Source organism: Electrophorus electricus, chromosome 3 (genome assembly GCF_013358815.1).
Source record: "Electrophorus electricus isolate fEleEle1 chromosome 3, fEleEle1.pri, whole genome shotgun sequence".
NCBI lineage: Eukaryota > Metazoa > Chordata > Actinopteri > Gymnotiformes > Gymnotidae > Electrophorus > Electrophorus electricus.
The window spans coordinates 28,164,895-28,182,500 of record NC_049537.1 but is presented as its reverse complement, the minus strand read 5'-3'; the positions used below and the strand labels follow the sequence as shown (position 1 = coordinate 28,182,500).

The 17,606-nt window shown below is 44.5% G+C and overlaps 2 protein-coding genes across 6 annotated transcripts in view; both read left to right on the top strand.

Annotated features, from left to right (window-relative positions):
- The window catches only part of dab1a (DAB adaptor protein 1a), a 153,172-nt gene extending 151,643 nt beyond the window's left edge, over nt 1-1,529 (top strand). For all 5 annotated transcript variants that reach the window (XM_035524747.1, XM_035524752.1, XM_035524749.1 and 2 more), the window contains one exon: nt 1,159-1,529. In XM_035524747.1, the coding sequence (XP_035380640.1) occupies nt 1,159-1,203 (45 nt within the window). In that variant the 3' untranslated portion in view covers nt 1,204-1,529. The remainder of the gene's footprint in view (nt 1-1,158) is intronic.
- A 4,866-nt stretch (nt 1,530-6,395) lies between these two features.
- LOC113589711 (cell surface glycoprotein 1) lies at nt 6,396-16,905 on the top strand. Its single transcript, XM_035524402.1, has 21 exons — nt 6,396-6,781; nt 7,469-9,449; nt 10,037-10,231; nt 10,424-10,733; nt 10,930-11,033; nt 11,306-11,331; nt 11,564-11,595; nt 11,858-11,950; nt 12,006-12,009; nt 12,057-12,140; nt 12,293-12,452; nt 12,804-12,936; nt 13,166-13,200; nt 13,409-13,499; nt 13,764-13,798; nt 14,298-14,355; nt 14,588-14,665; nt 14,823-14,842; nt 14,952-14,967; nt 15,173-15,259; nt 15,387-16,905. The coding sequence occupies exons 1-21, from the start codon at nt 6,773-6,775 to the stop codon at nt 15,388-15,390; spliced, it is 3,555 nt and encodes a 1,184-aa protein (XP_035380295.1). The 5' UTR covers nt 6,396-6,772; the 3' UTR covers nt 15,391-16,905.
- Nucleotides 16,906-17,606: the final 701 nt, after the last annotated feature.

Here is a 17,606-nt window from a genome sequence, read left to right as displayed (position 1 = left end):
ACTCCTCTTAGACACTTGGGTAGAACTAAACCTGTGGGTTTGGCTGCAGGCATACAGCGTAATCACTGGGTTGAAAGCTAACTAGAGTTATTCACTTCTGATGAACGGAGTAATATTTACATTTTGGTTGTGGTTTTTAGTACTGATCTTGCTTTTCCCAAGGCTAAAGGCCATTAGCACCAGTTTGATCAGAACCTCCAGTGCACTCGTGCTGGAGAGTTGTGCTCCAGGCCTGATGCCGCCCCGCCCCCTGTAGGCGGACCCTGCTCGGGCTTGGTGCAAGGCGAACTGTCCTTCGCTGAAGGGCGGTCCGCCCTCGAAATGCAGCCTCCCCACGACCCGCTGCACAGTGCCCCTGGTGACCTCCAGGAGGCGCTCGTGCATCAGAGGAAGGTCTGGGTGAGAGTCTGCTCATCACACCGCTGTGGAAGACCTTAATAAAGCGCGTCACAGAGGTGTTGGTCCCTGTCTGTATCAGGCAGCTACGCCATTCTTTCCTTCTCTCGTTTGCTCTGTTCTCCACCTCTCTCTCTCTCTCTCTCCCTCTCTCCCTCGCTCTCTCTCTCTGCGGGACCGAAAGGGTGGAAGTGAATCATAATTATGGTGTGTTGGAGGATTCACGGTGTTAAGCTGATTTGTGGTGGAGGGCTTGGCAAGGGCTCCTGTCCTCACGCTGCCTGGACTCCGAGACCCCGGCAGGTCCCTCCTGGGACCCCTTCTGTCCTGCTCTCTAAACTGTAATGACAGGCCTGCTGTTAGCCGGGAGGCAGGGGAGATCTTCATTCCCGTGAGCTCTAGAGCAGCGTTAGTGCCTGGCGTGGTTTCTGTGGTAGCTGTGGTGTTTTTCCTCCACGCCATGGGTTCTGCTCGTAGCGGAAACACTGATAAAGGGGGAGGCAGGTGGAGCTAACCTTACTTCCTCATCCCCAGGGTAGTGTGAGTCACTAGGAAGATCACTACTGACACCTTCTGTTAGTAAGAAGGAACTGCATGTTTTTGCAGTTTTATTTTATTATTTTCAAGGCCATGTCTTTTGCTGACAATAACGTGCTGCAGTATTTTATTTGACTGTTTTTACTGTTTTATTTTGTGTCTAGTTATTAGGGCTATTATTGCATGGCTAATGTGGAAGTGACCCCAGCTTATGTCTCTGCTCAGGGGAAGGACCCTCTCTACGCCCAGATCAACAAAGGAAAGAAGTGAAGGATCATGGGATCTCTGCACACGACTGAACAGTGCTGGGAGGAGCAGGAGACCAATCATTAAGTTCATCTCCCTGCTCTGTGTGTGTGTGCGCGCGTGTGTGTGTGCGCGCGTGTGTGTGTGTGTGTGTGTGTGTGTGTGTGTGTGTGTGTGTGTGTGTGTGTGTGTATAATGAGAGAGCAAGTGTAAGGAGAGTGAAAGGTTGACAGAATGTGAATGTATGAATGAGTTGATGAGCATATAAGCTTTGCTAGGTGTGTGTGTGTTTGTGTGTGAGTGTGTGTGTGCGTGCACGTGTGTGTGCGTGCACGTGTGTGAGTGTGTGTGTGTGTGTGTGTGTGTGTGTGTGCGCGAGTGTGTGTGTGTGTATGTGTCTGTGTGTATGTTTGTATGTGTGCGTGTGTCTGTGCGTGTGTCTGTGCGTGTGTGTGTATGTTTGTGTGTGTGTGTGTGTGTGTGTGTGTGTGTGTGTGTGTGTGTGTGTGTGTGCCTCCATGGTCCTCCTCTCCAAGCAGCCATCTCTCCAGTCTGGAGAGGCCTAACCCAGCCTTCTGTCAGCCCCGCCCCCTCTGACCCCACCCCATTGGCCCTGCCCCTTTGGCCCCACCCACCCTGAAGGACTGTCCAGCTGACTCCTCTCTCTGTTTCTGCCACACTGTGTTTCCTGCACCCATGAACTGATAGTGGGATATTGGACGCAGCTGATGTATGGAGAAGAGGACGATGACGATGATCGGACTCTTCCTCGCTCCCCACAGCCTTACTAGCCCTGCTCTGTAGTCTCTCTTTCACTTTCCTTGCTCAGTGTACATCTTCTCTGCTCTCATTCTCGGTCTGCTGTTATTATTCACACCGTCGCCCTGAGACTCTGTACATGTAGGATTAGTGGGAACTCTGCGAGGTGCCTCTTTCCAGTGTGCTCATATAATCACACACACACACACACACACACACACATACACACACGCACACACACACACACACGCACACACACACACACAGAAGAGAGAGTTCAACAAATCTCTGATTCATCGTTCAGCAAAACCCCAGGCTCTGCACTCTCACCAACCCCCTCGGTGTAGTCCAGGCCAGAGCAATTGATCGCAGAGGAACACACTCAAATTCATCTACTGGATTGTGTGATTCATCCATTTGGGTTTGTTTGGTTTTCCTCCCCCATCTGTTTGAGATTTTGCTGCTTAGAGAGCTATGCAGAAACAAAACGAGACTTTGTCTATCTCTGTGAGCCCTTCAGGCAGAGACCAGACTCAAGCAAAGACGTGGCCAAAATCTCTCTTTTGCAGGAAAATCTTCAGAGCAGCTCGTTTGGACGGTGAGGACTTGGCAGCGGAAAGGACGTTGCTAAAAACAAGCTGAAGCTGTGACTAAACTGTTCCTTCTCTAGAGCTTTTGTACAATAATAATGAGAAAAAAAAAATCATGACAGTGAAAATGGAATTTTTATTTTATAAGACTGTGGAGCCCTTGAGGTTAACTTGAGACGTGTTTGAGAGGTAAACATGGCTTTAAACCATCAGATCATTGGTTTGCCAAACTCATTTTGTAAATAATAATAACAATAATAATAACAATAATAATAATAATAATGACGACGATGATGACGATGATATGATGATGTTGATGATGATGATGATGATGATGAAAATGTTTATTTTGTGCGCTGGACATCTGTGCCATAAAATAGGCAGGCTTCAGTGATGCAAGATTAACGTGGAACCCAAGCAATATCACCATGTCCGAGTCCCCCTGCTCCTCACCGCCCCGAGTGTTGCAGTCTGAGTCTGTCCATGCTTCCTTATCCCACCCATGTGGCTCATCTCCACTGGAGAGACTCGGAAAAGACACGTAGGGAAGACACGTAGGGAAAACACCACGGCTGGAGCACGGCTCCTGCTGGAAGATGGCTAAGATGAGATAGTTTATTGATCGTGAAGGAATTTGCAGGAAAGTGAGCATCGGTTGCAACACTTTCTAATAGGCTAATGTCATGTTGTGATGGTTTAGGAAAACTAGGGATGAGGGATTGTGTCCCCTAATACTTAAAACCCATGAAGTCACTACAAAGTTAATACAGAAAAAAAAGATGGAAAAAAATCACAGCGTACTTCCAAAAATCTCTTTTAAGTTTAGCTGGGCTTTCGGAATGAACGTGGGTGGTATATTTAAAACAATATGTTAACACACGCATTACAAACACACACACCACCCTTGGGCACTCTGTGTCTTTGGTTCGTCTAGATCCCAAACTGTTCTGCCCCAGAGTTACTTATGCTAAATACTGTAAATTGAACACAGACACATCTGTAAATCAACCACCTGTTTCCCTAGCAAGAGTCAAACCAGAGAATCTTGCCTGTTTGGCCTGTTTTTCCATGACATCAGCAGTTCTCAGTGCATTACATTAACTGGGATAACTACTTCCTATTTTATGGCCAGAGTCCCCTCGTCATCTGAGAGGCATTTTGGGAATTTCAAAGACGCGTGGCAATGGACGAGTGTGAAGCCAGAAGAGGAAGGCAGTCATAACCGTCTGACTATGTTTCTAGACCTGTTTCAACTTTACCTCAGCTAATGGCTTGTTAGTAAAAGGACATGTTATTTTTATCTCAATGACGATGACATTCTACAGTGGATTTTTAGAGAATGTTTGTTTGGGTTTTTTTGTTTGTTTGTTTGTTTCCCTTGATTTATGTATCTCACCATGTAATATTGTTACCAATAAACACATCCCAAAACTGGAATTGGGTTTGTTCAGCGTGTGTCAAAGCCCGTGTGGTATTATCACAGCCGCAAGTGTATTTATGGCTGTAATCCAGAGAGAGAACTACACCACTACTGTAGTATGTTCACTGAACACTAGCTGAACTCAGAGCTACCGGACAGCAACGTGGTCATATCTGCACACTGGTCTGATATGGTAATGTTCTACAGATGATGCTAATCACATAAATATGATAAGCGAATAAAAACAGAAAGGAAGCCGAGTGCCAGCTGTTGGTTTAGCCTACATATGTATCTCGTATCTCAGTGGTGAAGTTTTAACACAACAGTATTTAAAAAGCGGTTTCTAGCACTTTATAAATAAATGTGCAGTTTCCCAGTGTTTTTGGTGTGAGGCTGGTGTAACCATTCAACAATAACTAACCTAACTGTACTAGTAACATTCTTCACTTCTCTCCTAGATGTTAAGTCTGGTACCCACCACATGGGTGTGGAAATATGTGGCCTTCTTATGTGAAATATTCCTAATTATTAGAATAAATTATTTTGTAGTTATATTATTTTGTAATTTATTCCCAAAATTCTGTGCTTTTTATATTCGTATTGTATTTGTATTTTTGTATATTTTTTGGCAGGAAGTTTAAAGGGATGTCTGTTCATGTAGTCTGGGAGCAGCGTGTCTTCTGTCAGGGCCTACAGTCTGTTAGCTGTCCATCAGCGGCAGACCAAACTGTTGTTTTATGTTAGTTTTCTTTCTGAAACAGGATTTATAGGAGGGGCCTTTTTTGTTTTATTTAAAAAAAAAATGTATTTAGGTTTAGCTATCTTAATTTTTTTAGGTGGTTATTATTATTTTGTTATTATTCTTTTGGCCTCGTCACCCTGAAGTTACAATATCCTGTTTATGCAGTTTGTTTATCATTAAGTGATAAGTCATATTGATCTTTAAAAGCAACAAGTTATTCCTTTCATTCACTAACGCTACTCCACGCCCCCACTAACACTACTCCACGCCCCCACTAACGCTACTCCACGCCCCCACTAACACTACTCCACGCCCCCGGTAACGTTACTCCACACACCCCACTAACGCTACTCCACCCCCCATTAATGCTACGCCACACCCCCACTAACACTACTCCACGCCCCCACTAACGCTACTCCCACACCCACTAACACTACTCCACGCCCCCACTAACACTACTCCACGCCCCCACTAACGCTACTCCACACCCCACTAACGCTACTCCACGCCCCCACTAACACTACTCCACGCCCCCACTAACGCTACTCCACACCCCACTAACGCTACTCCACGCCCCACTAACGCTACTCCACGCCCCCACTAACGCTACTCCACGCCCCCACTAACGCTACTCCACACCCCACTAACGCTACTCCACGCCCCACTAACGCTACTCCACGCCCCACTAACGCTACTCCACACCCCACTAACGCTACTCCACGCCCCCACTAACACTACTCCACACCCCACTAACACTACTCAGGAAACATCCTTCTTTTCGAGCCTGTGCGTGTGTTGTTAATATGTAAAGACGTCTGGTGTGTTCTGAAAAACTCCTGCCACTTCCGATCGACAGTTATGACTTTTGGGGGAAAAAAAAAGGTTTTTACAGGGTGACTCGAAAAGGATAAAGGCGCTGTACTTTTGTAGATCCTCTTTGCTTACTAATGCGACTTCTTTCAATTTTAACAAACACATCCGACACTGCGCAGCTTTAAATAGCCATGACGTGTTGCTGACGTTTAATACATGCATCAAATGTTTTGTTTTTAATTATGTTAACTACAAAACTGCATCATTCTGAACTTAATTAAATGCACAGCCCGCTGAATGTATTTTCACTGATGCTCCACGATACGTGTGCTGAATCACCCTTTGCTAAGAACTGTATTTCTACGAAACCGTCCGCCAGCCTCGGAGAAAGGACCCGACAACCACTGTGCTGCATGGAAACAGATGTCCTAATCTTCTGAGAAAACGAATTTCTCTCTGTCTACAGATTATTATGGCGGTTAAAAAGACGTTTATTTTGTATCTAAGTGACATAGAATTAAAAATAGAGTAATATTTTATACATTCTTGGTGACTGATGCGTCAGGTAGGTGCAACTTTAAAACAGGCGTTATTCATGAGTTCAAAGGTTATAACACTGGGCTCAATTAGCGTCCTTTCTAGCGGCAAATAAGGTCAGATAATCCGTGAAGTTTATAGAGAAAGATAAACCGTCTTTTATAGAGAAAGATAAACCGGAATGCAGAGGGGCAGGTTTTGCCGTTTTATCTTCGGTAGACGTAGACCCACTCCCTTCCCTAAAAGAAGCGTCTCCCAGTTAACCCAAGTGACTGGTAATAAGCGTAGTCCTCTCTGGTTGGAAGACCGACTCGGCTTGAGCTGTTAAATAAAAGCGGGCACCTGTTGCATAGTTGCAATTCACGACGTGCCTGATGGACAGCATTCTTTCTGCATGAAGGCGGTCAGGAGCACGGAGGCGCTCTGTCATGCGCAGGGACTTGTCCGACGGGACGGGCTGTTTTGGTGATGCCCTCATGAATATCTCCACCGACTTCATTCCAGTACAGAAACCGCGATGGACGCGTTCGCAGCGTGCGGGGGGCGTCCCGCAATTTAGAGCACAAAAAACTACCTTGGCTCGTTTTGTTCTACAGCACACATCAACTGGATGACTGGATTATTTTACGGGGTTCGGTGGAGTTTTCTTTTTCGATTTAAGAATGGTGCCGACCCGAGGGTGAGAAGAGGATTATTTTTGCAGAAGAAGTGGTAGAAACTGGTCCAGAAACGATGGAGCAGGTAAGTCGTTTCAGTTCAGAGGACGTTAAACGGTAAAGGTCTGCGTTTCGTCTCCGTGAAATTACTGTAGCCTGTATTCTCAGACGCTTGTGTTATTCCATAATCAGAAGTGACCACGTGTCGGAATTCTAGGGAATTACGGGCAAGTCGTATTGAGGGAATTCCATATCCTGGAGACTATAAACATATAAATAAACACTTTGAAGTCATATGGAAGTAACCTAACCAAAATAAAGATGGAACGTCCCTGACTGGAATACATGTTTAATGGGAAATTACCACCGCTGTGTTCAGGCTATTTGACATGTTAATTTATATATGCCTGAGAGAATTGTTTAATCTCAAACTTTGACATGCTTTTAGCTAGGGGAACAAAAATTAAATGCCAGTGCAGGTGTGTTTAAATTTGAGAACATTTGCATTTTTCCTTTGAGGCCAGTCAATGTTGTGACGTTCATTAGTGTGATTTAGAGCTATACTATTCAGATGTGATAAAACACGCCCTTTAATTCTCTGGAATGCCAATACTACAATAACAAAAACAAACAAACAATAACACAAACGCTAACCTGAATTTACAGGAACTTCATGTCTTTTTTGAACAGCATATACTTGAATAATGAATTGAAATTGTTTAGACAGTTGTGTGATACAATCTATTGGTAATGTTGTGTACTTTGTACATAGGGTGAAGTGATTGACTTTAAGACCCTGAAGTCAAAGTTTCAGAATGAAGAAACTTTGAAGATCCGGACTAAACCTGCCATCCCAGAAAAACCCCAAACTGTGACCTCTCCTACCACGAAAATCAGTAACCCCTTGATCGCCAGCATGAACTCAGCCATGGAGACCCGCACACGTTTTGCCCCTCGCGTGGTCTTCAAAGACAAGAGTCCTGTCAAGCTTCAGCTTTCTGAGCCAGAGGCATCAGAGCTGAATGTGAAGCACCCTCACGTGCAGCGTGAGCTCCTGAACAAGAACCAGAAGAAGGAAGGTGACCTGATCAAACAAGCCCTGAAGGACAAGAAGCTTCCTCTGGTTCTGCCCATGAGTCCCAAAACCCTGGCTGTAGAAGACACCCCCAAACGTCAGTCTCCCCCTGTTTCTGCATCGCCTGTCCAATTGTCAACGGCTAAAAAGTCCACGGTCAACTTTAAAATGCCATACCAGGGTGAGAAAGAGAAGACGGACACTTCAGCAAATGCTGTTCCACCCAGCGCTGGTCTCGTTTGCAGCAGTCTGACTCCAAGTGCAAAACCTACACTTAGTAAGCCTGTGCCTCCAGGAGCTCAGGTTCCTCCAGTTCTGGTGGCAGCTGTTCCACCATCCAGCACCAAGGCTCCTGATAAGCCTACTTCCAGTATTCATCCTCCTGCAGGTTTTGAGTCAGGAACTCCTGGCAGGAAAGGCAGGAACCTTCCTCCTGTTTTACCCATGAGTCCTGTTACTCCAGCCCCCAAACCTAAGCCTACCTCTCCTTCCTCAGTTTCATCATCACCAGTTGAAGTCTCTACACCTGAGAAGCCCACGTTCTTATTTAAGTCACGACTCCAGAGTAAGGAGAAGGCAGATGCTTCAAAAAGTGATGTTCCAGCGAGCTCTGCACGTGATGGTCTCATTTGCAGCAGTCCAACTTCAAGCGCTGCTACAATAGTTAGTAAGGATGTGTCTCCAAACGTCTGTGCTCTCCCAGTTCTGCTTAAACCTGATCCCCCATCTAGTATCCCAGCACCTAGTATCCCTGCTCCAGTTATTCTTTCTCCTGCAGTCCCTGATTCAGACAGTCCTGTCCTGACAGCTTCAGAACCTGACATTTTCTCCAACACTGGTCCTAACCTGGAGATCTCAAATGCTCAAGTTCCTAATACACTTAACCCAATTGTTCCAATTTCACCTGCTCTGACAGAGAAAGAAGCAATCCCTCATTCAGAAATAATGTTTGATATTCACAATCTGGATATCCCTCCTCCAATTATTCCTGAAGACCTTCCTGATGAAGTCATGTTTGTCTATCATATCCCCTCATCAATTTCTCCTAAACCTGTTCTGGCTTCCCACACAGCCTCCCCTGCCTCAGCTACTTATGCATCAGTCAACCCTGACCCTTCAGTTACCCTGGTTCCACCAACAGCTCCAGACACAGATTATGCTTTTGTCCCAAGTCCATCTCCTCTACCATCACTTGCAACTTCATATTTTCAGCCAGAATTGCAAAATGAAAAGGTGCTCGACCAGATGAGGACATCTTCAGAGGTTAACTCCTCCAGCTCACTCAAATCCACTTCCCTGCTGTCCACCCTAGCCCGAGCTGAGATGTTGCACTCGAAGCATAATGCTCGTGATGAGCGACTGATTAGTCTTCTGGAAAAGTCTAAGCGAAAGCACACTGCAAGAAGTCACTCACCCACACCCACCACACCTGAATTCAAGACCTTAACAGCCCCACCTGCTAATGCCCTGCCTGAATTTTTATTACCTGACCAAGGACAAGCTGAGACAGCACATCATGAGACACTCCCACCTGAAGAAGCCTCACCTGTCCATGAAGCTCTGGCTCTTCCTCATATCCCCTTAGTTGACTACGAGGACTATGCATGGGCGATAGCGACACTGGAACCTGACCCCCAGGCGTCTGACTCAGCCCTGAACTATGGTTCAGATCATCTGAGTATGTACACGAGTCACAAGATTACGGGTTGGTTCATCCTGATCTGTTCTGCTTCAGTCAGTCCATCATGAGGCCATACATGGCCAGCTTCAGAAGCACAGAAAACATTTTTATAATACTGTGTCTGAGTTTCGTTGAAGGGTGTTAAAGTTATGTTGCAGATGTGTTGATAGAATAGTTTATAACTTCTGCTGTTATATTTTAAGAACTGTCGATAATTTAAAAAATGCTTATCGATTTAAAAAAAGCTGTAAATGATGGCAGAAATGTTATAATACATTTGAGTCACTGTGAAAACTCTTAGGAAGGGTTGGTATGTCAGACATTTAACAACTATAGTGGTTGTACTAGGCTCCATGTCAGAGTGCATAGTTGGAATGGTATGTCTCAAAAAGATTTGAGTCACCTACAAGGGTGTCATTTCAGGGACATTTTCAGAAACAATACTGCTAAGCATGCTAACCTCCTATTAGCATTTCTTTAAATAATTTCCTTTTTTAGCCAAGTGAGTTTGGCTTGGATGAATGCACACACTAGAGGTTTACCTGAGTGTATTAACCTTCCCGTTCTTCCTCCTTTATATTTAGGGCAAGTCTCACCTGTTCCAAAGGTACCGGCTGGACACAGCACTCCTGAGGTGAAAGTGGGCCCTCCTCCCGCTCCTCCTAGAAGGCATTTTCCACCTGGGCCTGACCTGGATCTCACACCAGAGAAACCGACTCAGTTCCTGAACCCAGATGTGCAGACATCCACTCCACCAGCTCAGACAATGGAGGACACCGGTAAAACTACCAGGAAGCATATAATACTTTCCTCCAGTTACTTTTAATCTATCTGTTTGTAGATTCTTGTCCCAAAAAGTGAAAGTATTTTTTGCTTTGGGAATCTATGTACTGAGCTTGGGGCAGTAGCTCTGATTGAATCTAGATATTATTAGAAATAAATCTGACATGAATTCTCTAAAATGTTTATAGGGGTCATCATTCCAGTTCCAGCTGATTTCAGGTCAGAGGATTCGAGGACTGATACATCTGAATTTGAGAATTTGCCTAAAGCCCTTGAGGTTCAACAAGAAGAAGTTCCACAAATTATGAACGGAACATCTGCACCATCGGTGCATGGCAAAGAATTCTGGGATATGTTAGGTGCAGAACACCGGAGTTCAGAAGAATTTGTCTCAATTGTAGAGGCCACAGATTTTGGCGTTCCAAGAACAGAGACAGATGGAATTCACAACTTGGAGCCAGACTCTCCCGGCAATGGGACCATCCCCTCACCGTTAGGGTAAACCATTATGCAGTTCTTTAACAGTGTACAGACAGGGTTGTGTACCTTTTTGTCTGTGTGGTTGTTCTGTGAATAGCTGTTACTATTAATCATTCATTAATGTGGATTTTCAAACCAGGCTTAACATGGTTGTTTTATGCTAACCACAACTGTGGATATGTGCTCCCAAACTGTTGCTTTGGCATCGCTATAGAACCAAAGAGTTGAATTACAACAGTGGCAATCACACCTACGAAGACCCAGAAGCAGATGTAAAGCAAGCAAAAAACAAGAAACAACGCAAAGGATCTCCAATGAGTATGAAATTTCAGCATTTCTTTCCTAAGCAGAGGGAACTGCTAGAAATGCTAGAAATATTTATAGTGGGTTGCTTTGGTGTAATGTCTACTTTACCCTGCAGCTTGTTAATAGAGATACATTTTCGGTGGGCCGTCAAACTGAAACTGCTAACATATTTTAGATCAGGTAGATAATGTAACAGTGATGTATATCATTTTTATTCTCTTGTCTACATAAAGTTTCAGAATGAAATGAGAAAATAATTAATAGATTTGTCTGTTTATTTGCAGATCCGTATGCGGAAACACCCACTGTGGTAAGTGGTTTTTTGTTTGTTTGTTTTTTCATTCATGTCTTTGCCGATATACTAAAAATTGTTTTAATAAAAACTTAAAAATTTTACTTATACAGCAATAAACAGTTTATTCATATCCTTATGTCCTTTATTTATATATATATATATATATATATATATATACACACACACACACACACACACACACACACACACACACAATTCCTTCATTCAACTTCATTTTTATTTTCAGGCTGAGGAAACCCATAAGAAAAACTTCTCCAGGTATATTTTACCAATTTTTTGCATCTATCTGTCTGTCTATCTTTTGTTTCTTTCTTGTCTGTCTGTCTATCTTTTGTTTCTTTCTTGTCTGTCTGTCTATCTTTTGTTTCTTTCTTGTCTGTCTGTCTATCTTTTGTCTCTTTCTTGTCTGTCTGTCTATCTTTTGTCTCTTTCTTGTCTGTCTGTCTCTTTTATGTCTCTTTCCTTTGGCTGTAAGCTTTAGGACTTAACAGCATTCTTCTTGCTTTCCACGTCTCTCTAGTAGGAACCCAGGCCGAGAAGAAAAGGCACCGAAGAAGAGAGAAAAACAGAGGGAGAAGGAACGAGAGAAGGACAAGGCAAAAGAAAAGAAGGAGCAGAAGGAAAAAGAGAGAGAGAAGAAGGAGCAGAAGGGGAAGGAAACAGAAAAGGAGAGCAGAGAGAAAGAAAAGAAGGGACAGAAAGAGAAGGAACGAGAGAAGAAGGAGCTCAAGGAGAAGGAACGAGAGAAGAAGGAGCTCAAGGAGAAGGAGAAGAAGGAAAAAGAAACTAAGAAAAGATTCATGGTGAGAGAACGTGGAGATGGGCTTGTGTACGAATCCTGCGGCACCACAGTGCTGTCCGCGGTGGTGGTGGTTGTTGTTGTTGTTGTTGCAGCTGTAAAACTCCGTGTGCATATTTCGCTCCACCCTATCCCTGCCTCCCTCTGTCTCTCTAGGTCACCGGCGAGGAGGACGTGATATACCATGCTAAGGTGACCGAGGCCAGTAAGGGCCGGAAACACCACCTCGCAGTGAAAGCCGGCGATGTGGTTAACATTATCCGCACCACGGGTTGCCCTAAAGGAAGGTGGCTGGCCAGGGACAGCACCAACAGATGTGAGTAATTACAACACGCCTTATGGATTCATTTATGTAAATTTAGATCAAAATATAAGAGAATGTGCCAGATACAAATACACTGAATAAAACTTTAGACGCTAGCAATCTACAATCTCAATTACGCTAAAACAGACATAATCATTTACATTTTTTGGTAATCCATATTTTGAATAACATGTATGCCTAAACAAAATGACTAATTATTACCCACCCCTAAGAATATTTTAAACCAGAAAGAATTAGATTTGAAAGTTCATTTTAGTCCACTACTTGACTTCAGTACTAGACTCTCAGTCTGGAAAGTGCACCTTCACCACGCCCTCTGTGGTCACATGGGTCTGCTTCCAGATGGATACATCTCAGTAGAGACTGTAGAACTGGATATGCAGGAGATTATGGACTTGGGGAAGAAAGCCAAGGCAGGCAAACACATCAAGAGCAACGGCCTTACCTACACCGAGCCTACCAGCACAGGAAGCAGGTAACCATGCCAACTCCAACAGCTGCACATGCACAGAGCCTACCATCACAGGTGTAGGTAACCATGCTAACAGCAACGGCCTTGTACTGCTGTTTGTAGCGATGCAGAGACTATGGCACACTAGCACAATATATCAGAGTAACTGTTCTTTCACTTTGAATTTCATGGTTTTTTTTTTCATTTAATAGTGTACTTATGTCTATATGGGAATTTGATTTTGTGTGTGCAGGTCCCCAAGCCATTACATCACAACCCAAGAGAGCTGTAAGTTCATTTAAACTCACTCATTCGAGACCTGTTGAATATTTTTGTCTGCATTCAGACAATTCATTTAGATCAATAAAGATTAATTTAGTCTTTTTAAATACAAAGCTATTAGGTGTGTATTTTTGAACAAATTCTTGAAGTCTCCCATTATTGTATAAATGGCTTAAGTGTGATATTTGAGTTAAAAGGGATTTTATGTCCTTAGTTACGGATGACGGTGAGGAGTGGGGTGCTGATGATGATGATGATGATGATGATGATGACAACCTGTTTATTGTAACTGATACGACAGATTTGTAAGTACTGAGACAAAAAGTGTGTGTGTGTGTGTGTGTGTGTGGGGGGGGGGGGGGGGGGGGTCTCTCTAACTGCCTGTCTCACAGAGAACAGGAAGTTGGGAATATTTATAGAATGTTACCCTGAAGGGAAAAGTTGTGGTCTTTCTCAACAATCTCTGTTATAGAACTATAATAGGTAATGTAATATGTGATATTTCCTTCTTCTGTATTTAAACCTTGATGCTCATGCATTGATACAGATTCTTGCTTTAAATCTTCCAGACATCTAAACCAGACAGGAATCTCTCCAGAAAGGGGTGAGTCAATAGGAAACGTGGCTGGAAATATTCCCAGTAGACAGCCATCTACGGGTAGTCCAGGAACATGATGAAAATGACAATAACAACTGCAGTCTTATTCTTTGTGCTGAAAAGACATACTGCACGTCTTAAAGGAAAGGTTTTACAGGGATTCTCACCTGGGCAGGTTAGGGTAAGGCAGAGTAGGGTGCGTTAAAGTAGGGTAGGGTCGGGTAGGGTTGGGTAAGAGGGTAGGGTTGGGTAAGGTTAGAGTCAGGGAGAGTTGGGTAGGGGTAGAGTAAAGTAGGGTGGAGTGGGGAAAATGGTAAGGTAGGGTGGGGTTGGGTAAGTTAGGGTATGGTTATGGACGGATGCATGATTGAAGCTAAAGTTCTGCTGGGAGCTGCAGCCGTGCAGTAACTGCACCACGTGCCTGGTGCACAGGTTCCTCATAACAGTGTAGCTGCTATCTTGTTTTAATCTCCTTTTATGAACTGTCATGCATGGTATGCTGCAGTGAGTCCTGAGCCTTACCCTGCAGAAGCACATAAAGATGGCGCCAACGGGAACGTTCAGTAAGTGCCACACCAACCCGTGACCTCCAGACACTGACGTGTCCCGTACTCCTGAATTATCTTGGTTTTGTCTGTTTGGTGTTTATAAACATTGTCTCATACTTTAAATATATTACAATCCCAAAAGGGAGTAATATTACTACAGACTTTCATGGACATTGATTTTTTTTCCATCAATTTTAACTTCACCTGCCAACAACCCTGGAACGTCATTTCTTTGTGAACACTGCAGAGCAAGACAGGAAGCCCTTCAGAAGCTGGCCACCTTTTTCAGCCAGCCTAAAAGCCCTGCGGCAGGAAACGTTCCCATGTAAGCCCCTCTCCCCTGCCTGCCAGTGTCGTGCAGCTTCCTGTGGAACCTGACCTGGGAACGTTCCCAGTTGAATATGAATTTGATGTGTTCACTGTTATCCGAAGGAATCTGACGTGTTTGTGCCTTGTTCCCCTTTTTTCTCTTGTATACAAAGAGCTGAAGAATCAGACCGAGGTAAGGTGTCACCCCACCACCCCAAGTCTAGACACTGGAATCAGCTGGATTCTGATTAATGGTTTCACTAACCTGTTTATTCCCTCATTTTCATTCCTTGTCTATGCAGAGGAACCAGTCAGCTCGTAAGTTTTTCCTAGAATGTTGACATTCACTCACACACACACTCGCATGCACAAAATATCCTCTCTCCGAGTTGTCGACTTGCTCTGTGCGGGTATGCAGTCGTACTGGTTTTGCACGCCAAGCTGTGAGAGATGTGCATTCCGGGACGTTATTGTCCTTGCCTTGTCTCAGTGTTCATCTTCTTCGCCCCTTTCTCCTGTCCAGGTCAAAACCGGACATGCCTATGGACGTGGACATGCCCCTCCTTCCTCCCCCAGAGCTGTACGCAGACCATGATGTCACGGTGAGCAAGTACGTGAACCAGACGCCGCACTTACAACGATCCACACTTCGGTTCATCACATGAGCCCTGAACCCAAACCCCTGCTCCCAGCTGCCCAGAGCTGCCTGAAATTGACTCTCTTTTTTCGTCCGACAGCTGATACGCCGGACGGGTTTGCGCCCATCGAAACTGGCTTGTTCTCGAAGACCTGACTGTTGGATAACCCCCCCTCATGTGAAAGAATGCGGGTGTGTAGAAGAATGTTCACGGTGTGGGTATGCACATGAACACGTGGTAAAAGGTGGAAGGTTTTAGGCGAGAGGCACTTTGTTCGGACAAGTGAGGATGACACTCTCACCTTCATCTTTATATGCGTTTCCTCTCCTGCGACTCCGTAACTACATGTCCGGGGCTGCAGGCCTGAGTTTAAGCAGAAGAACCGAGTTTGGACCAGACAAACCTTAAGTTTGAGTTGCAATAAATGTGCACCCATGAAACACTCATTTGGTTACAGTTCTGGTAAATCCTTTATATTTATGACTTTGCATGTTGCATTGTTGTTTGCTAACTCTGTTAGTTACCCTTATCTGAGCAGAATCCTTGATTTCTACTATGCATTCCTGGCACCCAGTTCTTCAAAGAGCTACACACTGGGGGCGAAAAGCTCCACATCCATAGTATTATATCCTAATCCATGTGCTCTTATGTAAAGTGCCTTACTTGCTTTTCGACCTGTTGTTCAAGTGGTTGGATGTTCTTGGCCACAATGCTGCGAGTATTTTCTCTGCGGTCCGAGATCCTGGTCGTGGCCACACCCTGCGCAGTCGCACAGCTTGCTAAACTTTTGAAGGACACATTGGCTTGCTGAAGAGTTAATTCTGGTGTAACCGTAAGAGTGTGACCGTGTGTTTGTACTGATCTCTCATGGCACGGATCAACCATATTTATGTACCCACAGCATATAATGTACTCATAGCTATTTAACTCTGCAATAACCATTACATGTCATGTGTATACCTCTGTTTACTTTTTCTTTTGTACAATAAATAATAAAGTGCAAAACAGGAACACCATGCAGTGCATAATTTGTGAAACCACACACACACACATCAAAAGAGACACGCTTGCATGTATAGACACAGAGAGAGAGAGTGAGAGAGCGCCCAGAGATGCACAGAACGCACCTACACACCAGGTACATTATGTATACACACTCTTATTCAGCCCTAGACTGGGCAGTGGAGGAAAAGACGCCTCCTTAGCTAGGCATCACGCGGAACAAAAACGGTCATTTTGGTTGCAGTTACAGGCACTGTGCATTCTGAATAGGGATTTGGTTGTGTGTTAATTTAACATCATGTAGCAAACAGCACAAGAACAGCCCACACAGCAGAAAATGAAACAAAACAACGAATTCAAATGCTACCAGCCAGCAGTGGCGATGTCCTGTTTTACCAGCTTTATGTTCTACAATATTCAACGTAATGGTATATATCCAGCAGTAGGGGGCAGTATTTCCTCTCTATAACCAAATTTAGCATTAACAGGTCCCTGAAAAGGTGCACCAATCACTATGGTGATGTCCCCTAACGCCAGTGTGATTCGGGGATATGTCAGCAATACACTTTACTGGGGCTACAGTGGCCACTCGTGCTCTGGTCCCCAGGCTGGCCAATAGTAAGGCAGCAGCTGCAAGTGACTCTGCCCACTCAGAGTAAACTCAGGCCCGCTCTAAATTTGGCTGTTTACGCCCCAAACAGCATCCAGTCCAATCTTTCTATGGACATAAAATCTTCCCTCACTTCATGTCTTTTTAATTTTACGTTCTTGCGTTCCATCAGCTCCTCGTGTGATTTTTTTTCATTCAATCGAATGAAAGAATGATATACGGGTTTGCGGCAGCCTTAAGAGTTTACCAGTAAGAGTACATTTAACACAGTACAGAAGACACTAATATACTAGCCGTACGCATTCACTCAGAGACTCAGTACCGTACGACATAACAGGGCAGAAGATCCAGGAAACCAGGAAGGTCACCTCATCCACAGAAGGCCACCAAGTCAGGCTGCTGAGTTGGGTTTGCGTCCGGCTGGTCACGCCAAAGAGGATACTGGTGTGCTCAGCTGCAAAACTGCCCAGCGTCTGGGCATAACTACAGCACGTTATAGTTGTGTTTTTGACTAAGCGACTGATGAGTGGTAGAATTTCTATGACACTGCATCATGTGGTCCTCTTTCCCTGAAGGAATAGTCCAATTACGGGAAGTGCTGTATCCTTCCTGAACACCCATGCACCCACTTAGTGATGTTACTCGGTTCCACGTAATCAGACCCCCTGCCACTAACCTTCCAGAGGTGAAATAAATATAGATTTCTA